The sequence below is a fragment of the Chaetura pelagica genome, unplaced genomic scaffold (genome assembly GCF_000747805.2).
Source record: "Chaetura pelagica isolate M959 unplaced genomic scaffold, ChaPel_1.0 scaffold67, whole genome shotgun sequence".
In the NCBI taxonomy this organism is placed as follows: Eukaryota; Metazoa; Chordata; class Aves; order Apodiformes; family Apodidae; genus Chaetura; species Chaetura pelagica.
Genome location: NW_009954107.1, coordinates 2,883,015 through 2,889,914, shown reverse-complemented (window position 1 = coordinate 2,889,914; position 6,900 = coordinate 2,883,015). Strand labels below are relative to the sequence as shown.

The window sequence follows — 6,900 nt, the reverse complement described above, 5'->3', positions numbered from 1 at the left end:
CCTGGCACCCCCGGCCCGTGGCACCCCCGGCCCCTGACACCCCCGCCCTCAGCACGGGGCTGCAGGCTCCTGGAGCGGACAGCGTGAGCCAAGTTAGGGCTCCCTTTGTTTTCTTCCCGCTGCATGACAGCACGTAGATATAAAAACAGGGTGTTCTGCCAGCCAGCCTGGAAGTGGGAACTGGTGACAGGAAATCCACAAGTCTTCCCGTGCCACTTTTCAGTTATCTGGAAAATGCCTGTCTGTTACAGAATCCTAGAGTGGTGTCGCTTGGAAAAGGTCTTAGAGATCAAGTCCACCACTGAATAGTGTCCCTGAGCACCACATTTGCATGTCTTCTAAAAATACCTCCAGGGATGGTGGCTCCACCACTTACTTCTCTGGGCAGCCTGTTGAGTTTTTGACAACCCTTCAGGTGAAGAAATTTTTCCTAATAGCGAAACTAAACCTCCTCAGGCACGACTTGAGGCTATTTCCTCTGTCACAAGTTCTTGATCCAGCACTGGCACTGGCAGCCTGCAATTAATGTAGAAGTCATCCTGACCATGTACCTCGGCTCTTCCTTAGTATTAGTCAAACAGTCAATCATATACTGGCGATGGGGTGTGATCTGAGTATTTGGCTTGTCAAGCCAGAAGGATTTATTAAATGACCAACTCAATGGGCTCCCTTGAATTACTTTAAGTTTCTGTTGCAGTCTACCTTGTAGAAAACAATATCACAGTTTAATATTAGAGGCTAATGTGTGGCATACTGATGTTTCATGAACAGTATTGTAATAATGGTGTGAAGGAATTCAAATTGTCTCCCTTTTCTGCTGTACTGTAGGTGAGGTTCACAGTGACTGTTGCTCATTTAGCATCTGTTTAAGGAACTGGTGAGGGGAAAATACCCAAGCTGAGTGCATTTGTATGCTTCTGTAACTTTGCCAGACTTCAGCTGTTCATGTTGTAAATCTCAGCAGTCTGTTACCTAACTTTGGATAAATTTTTTACTATTTTTTTTTTCTTTAAAACAAAACACTGTGATAATTTTTTGTCCTACAGGTGCTTGGCTGAGCAGTTGAGACACTAAGCAAAAAATTATTGCCAGGCCTAGCACCTCTGTTCTTGAAGGAGGTATCAGGGCTTGATGTGGTTTCTGTATTGGAGTTGGGCTTTTTACACCTTTTTTTCACTAACAGTGTTCAAATCTGCTAGTTTTAAATCACAGAATCATAAAATGGTTTGAGTTGGAAGGGACCTTAAAGAACATCTAGTTCCAGCTCTCCTGCATGGGCAGGGACACCTCCCACTAGATCAGGTTGCTTAAAGCCTATCTAGCCTGGTGAACACTTCCAGGGTTATGGCTTCCACAGCTTCCCTGGGCAACCAGTTCCAGTGTCTTACCACACTCACACTAAGGAATTTCTTCCTAATGTCTAACCTAAATCTCCCCTCCTCCAATTTTCATCCATTACCCCTTGTCCTTTCACCACAAGTCCTTGTAAACAGTCCCTCCCCAGCTTTACTGTAGCCCCCTCACATACTGGAAGGCCACTATAAGGAGTCCCTGGAGCCTTCTCTTCTCCAGGCTGAATGCTGGAGAGCGCTTCTTTTTAACTAGAAACTGGGACTTGAGTTGCTGTGCCTTCACAAGAGGAGGACTGAAGTGTCTACCTCCAGTGCAAGGAATCAAATTGTGAGGAAGGTTGTGGGAGAAATAAACTGAGTGAGCTGGGAAGGGGGATCTGTAAGGTGATGCAAGGAGGGCAAGGATGTTTTGTGGGAAGGTGACTCTCTAGTTAATGTCTGTCCTCATGTACACAGCTCCGTGATGCTTACACAGTACAGTAGGCTTGATTTGGTGATCTACTGTGTTTTTTCTTCTGTACAACAGAGGAAGATGAGGTTTTAGCTTACCTGAAAGCAGGTACCTCTTGAAGAAAAAGCATGCTTGAAACTTGCTTCAGACCATAAAGTATGGAACCATAATTCCTTGAGAACCACTCAAAGCAAAAGGCCTATGATGGGAAGGGAGGAAGAAGGAATCTAGGAGTTCTGCTAAAACATGTTTTACTGATCTCCTTTCTTACGGACAAAGGTGATTATTGTTTCCCCCAACACCTCTTCCCTGTCCTGCCTGGCTCACCATATTTTGAATTCAGCATAATAGTTGTCCATGAGTTCCTCTAATTCCGTCTTTTATCTGTATCTGGATGTTTTCCCTCGTTTTTGGCATAATAAGATAAACTTATGTCTTGTCTTACTAATGAACATTTAGTGTAAACAACAGAAGGAATAGCTAACAACTTTGAGAATGAAAGCCAACAGCAGGATTTTTTCACCTTTGAGAAGAAAAGCCAACAGCAGAAATAGACTAAGCATTTCAGCACTTCGAAGCCAGCCTGTCTACCCAGTGCATATTTTATTCCTGCAGCACTGACTGCTAAAGAGGATGTATATTATTTAATTCAGCTTACTGTTTTGCAATGTGCAGGGAACAGTGTTAACCTTTGGGCACTAGGACTTAGCAAGGACTTTGCACAGTTGTAAGTGGTTTATTTGACCTTTTAGTGATGAGAAAGTTTTTCAAATGTAGTATATTGAATGTTTTTTGCAGTTTCAACCGTGTTGTAGAGGGACATTTTTGGTTGTTTTTTTTAAGAAAGAAAAGTAGTCTACTAAGTTCATTCCTTTCATCCCTAAATCTGAGTAGTTATGTTGTATTGAGTATTGAGTAGCATTTTGCAAACAAGGGTTTTGGAAACAGGAGAAGTAATCCACAACTTTTTAACTGTAGTATTACCATATCTAGAGTTCTGTCTGTTTTGTTAGTAGATTCAGTTAAGTGCTGGTGCTGCTTTCACCTTTAAGGAAAAGGAGGAAAGTATTCAATACTACCAAACAACTATCTTCTTCTTCCTGGTTATAGAATACTGTAATGAAATGTGTACATTAATTGGTTTTAAAACATCTAATAAAAACTTACTTCTCTCTAATCCCCATTCCATTCTCTTAATTTTGCTAGTATTGTCATGGCACAACCTGTCTGGCAGTAGAAGTTGTCTTTTTAGCCCATATTACTTATTTTGTGTTTAAAATTAATAAGCCTTAAAGTATTACTTCTCTTCAAAAAAAATTGAGTGTGTTTTTGAAAACCTGGGAGTTACAGATTTATTGGTCTTCCTCTAAAGTTGAGGAAATACTGATGATGTACAATGAGTACACTGAACTTTGATAGCTGAAGCTACTGAAATTTCAACCTAGGGTATGTAGAACAACAGTAACATGAAGTGCAAATGGAATTCTCTCCCCTGGCTTCTGCATCCATATGTCTGTACTCAGAAAATACAGATTGGATTCAGTAAACTCTATGCAAAGAAAATAACTATTCTTAAGTCTTCCTTAGTTGTATCTCTAAATCCGGTAGAACTTACAGTAGAACTATAAGGGACTTAAGAGTAGTTAATCCACTCCATGCTTTGAGTAAGGCAGAACCAGTAGGTATTTTGCAGTCTCTGAGTAGTTTGTCAGAAATGTTCTTGACAAACTCAGATACTGAGTTCCTTTTTTGGGGGTTGTTTTGTTTTCCTGCCAGTTTATGATTTGGAGTTGCATATAAGAACAAAATGTGAAAATACTGACTGTGCTGATAAAAGGGTTATCCAATAAATAGAAGTTGGTTGCATATGTTCAGTTTAGATGCATTTTTATGTGTCACTGATTTTAATTCTAAGCATAATGCTTTTCCTCAGGGATCCCTGTCCAAAAATGCAGTCTGAATTTGTAATTTTTAAGAAAAAAAATAGATGTGCTGTGAACATAGGAAAGAGCAATTGTCCTTACTACTTCAGTGAAGGGAAAGGGAGGAAATATTGCCACGTGGGGAGTGATTTGTCTGATTCGGAAAAGGTAACAGCACAGTTGAAGAGGACAATGACAAGACATTCATGGTACGGTCACAGGAATTCCTAAGCCACATCTTTGTTCTTGGAATGGATTGTGGGTCCGGGATCTGTCTACAACTACCTTAAGTGTGGAATGACATCCAGCTATTAAAGATTTTAATGATCATGAAAGATTTTTCCTGGAGGATCAGATTGATTAGTGCTGAGTTGTTTTTGACTCTGTGTAACATCAGTTGAATGGAATTATAGCAGGATAAAAGGCTGCTTAATTCATCATAGCTTAGAGACAGAATTAATGCATGCCCTGTAGGCATGGCACAGTGTCATCAGAGGATCAGAAGCAGCAGAAATATGCACAGAGAAGCACACAGAGGAAAAAAAAAGGGGGGGGATGGGGGTGAGGAGCTGAGGCGCAAGATTTCATCAGCTGGATTTGAGCTCTTTGCTCAGGATGTTCTCCAAATGGATCAAAAGATTTATGGTACTTGCTGCTCATATCTTGTAATATTCTACAGCCTACCTTTGGCTATAGAGATAGGAGTACATTGTAACATTTGCAGCTGGCTGTTGTCAAATACTAGTTAAATACTCTGTCTGTACATTGGCTGCTAAGGTGGCAAAGGACTTTGTTCAAAGCAAATCAGTATTTTCATACCATATTTTTCAAGCACCACATTTTTTCCTGTTCTGAAATCCCTGGTTACTTTCAGAAAATTTTTTAAACTGGCAACTAGAGTAAAATTTGATTCTAAATTTTAGCCAACAGCACTCCTGTGCATTTCTCTAGTTTAATTTGTTTTCTTTCTCAGTCTTTCAGAGGCAGCTGCAGTTCTATTCTGAAATTTAAGTCTGTGTTAAGTATGACTGGTTATCTCTCCGTGTAGTGCCTGGTGTACTACCTATAGATTTTGTGCTTTGACATTTAAACCATGACTTTAAGTTGAATATAAAAGGTCTATGGTGAAGATAATATTATTATATAAGACTGTGTTTTCAGTTGAAGATTTAACAGTGCTTGATACATAGCAACTTGAATAAATATTCTTGTCAGGGTGTACTCTTTCTTTGCTACAAAGGCTCTGGTCATACAGGTTCTCCAGAAGTGGTCTTCACTCTTCAATTAGTCCATGTGACATGGAAAGTAAATGAGAAGTTTGTAAAGAAGAAATAATAGATTAATGCTTAGTCATGCTCAATTCAAAAGCAGTTATTTTTCTGACCTTGCCTAGAAAGGTGCCAAATAGCAACTTGCTGCTCGATTGGTAGGAGTGATGTGGTTTGATGTGGACAGGGTTAAAATACCAAAACATACATAAATCCAGATGTATGGGTTACTGATGACTACTTATGCCAACCTTAAATGTCCCAGAACTATTTGTTTCATTTGTCCTGAAGTGAAGCACTGGTTGCAAAGTCTCCACCTTGTCACTCTGAATCAATGCAAAGGTAGTTTTTATTGCAAGCACTGATGTTTTTCTAAAGGATCATTGCAAACAAGGGTAGAATGCTTGTCACAACCATAAACCACTTATGTATACAGAGAACTGAGTTAAACTGCATGTATAGATCAGTGTTTTACAGCTTTGAGTATGCTATAAAGATAAAATACATACTTAGTTTTGTGAATCAGATCCAAGATGTTAAACTGTATAAAAGTTTAAGAGAAACACCTATTTATAGATGTGGCTGTAGTCTCTGAACCACATGTCTTATTTTCCCATTCCAAAGTTTTAAATATTTTAAAAATGTACATAAAAAATTGAAGCAAGATTTTGTATACCCACTTCAATCAAAGCTTTAAAAGATTAATTGCTTTCTTCATTTTTTATTTTTTAAATCTAACCATTCCATTTATTGTTTAGGAACTTTGATTTTGGGTTTAAAAGTCAAGTCAATTTAATGTTCAAAAACCAGTGCAAATTTTTAACATTAATTTTCCATAATCTTTTGGGCTTTGTGGTAGCAATGTGTCTTGCCATGTCTGTTGCTTCATGGAGACAGACGTCTGCTTAATTTTTCCGTGGTTGAGTGAGAATAAAGATTTTTAGAGAAAATAAGTTGTAGTTCAATAAATGGGAAATCTTTTCTATTGCTGAATTCAAGTCTGACCCAGTGCAAGATAGCTAGCAATGCCTAGCCTTCTCTTACCAAACTAATTTGTGGTGGAGTTGTAGTGGTCAGTTTTGAGATACTGTGGTACCTCTTTGCTTGCCAGGGCAGCATTCCTAATGCTACATGGCTTTCTCCCAGTGAGGATGACTCCCAGCAAGTGTGGGATGGATTCCTCGGGCTTCTTGGGGTGTCCTTTCCATCCTGGACTTTTTCCTGTCTTTTCTAACACAACTTTTTGCCCTCAGTCACTGCTGGTTTTTGCAAGTATAAGGCTGTTTAGCAGCACTGGCTACTGAATGCACTGTTCCTGTTTCTGGCTGCCTGTGGCTCTGGGCAAGCAGGGACCAATGTTTCTTGCTCAGGTAATAGGTATCTGGGTTGATAGAAGTCCTGCATATGTCCCAGCCTGAGCCCTGATTCTGATGAGCTGTGCAATGAAACAGGATGTAATGTTAGTGTTATACTCTGCTAGTACTGAACTGTAAATGACATCCTGACACTTTAGCAGTGGAAGGCTGATTGTTAATGAAATTGGCCCCTGCAGTATCTCGGGCAAACAGAGCTGTACCTTTTTAATGACTTCTTGAGGACAGGTCATGGTTTTTTAATTATCTCTGTCTCTGAATATACAGGAGTATTATTCCATTCCTTTCTGCAAGGGTTTTATCCTGTTTTCTCCCAGATTGTAGAAATTGCTTAACTGTTGGGATTGACGTATCCTTGGCATTAATTTTAATCGTTGTGGATAGACATAAATGCTTTTTACCCTTATTATTCCTATGCTATTTGGCTACCAGTAAGTGAATTTGCAGCATGTAAGCTGATATTTATTAATGGCAGTCTGACCCACTTTTCTGTGCACTAAGAGCACTGAGTATAACCCCTCGGAACAGAAATGA

General features: G+C 39.4%; 1 protein-coding gene across 1 annotated transcript in view; it reads left to right on the top strand.

The window, feature by feature from the left end:
- The window catches only part of ZDHHC2 (zinc finger, DHHC-type containing 2), a 33,193-nt gene that overhangs the window by 1,406 nt on the left and 24,887 nt on the right, over positions 1-6,900 (top strand). Inside the window, exon 2 of the mRNA XM_010002514.1 lies at positions 6,751-6,801. Coding sequence (XP_010000816.1) covers positions 6,751-6,801 — 51 coding nt within the window. The remainder of the gene's footprint in view (positions 1-6,750; positions 6,802-6,900) is intronic.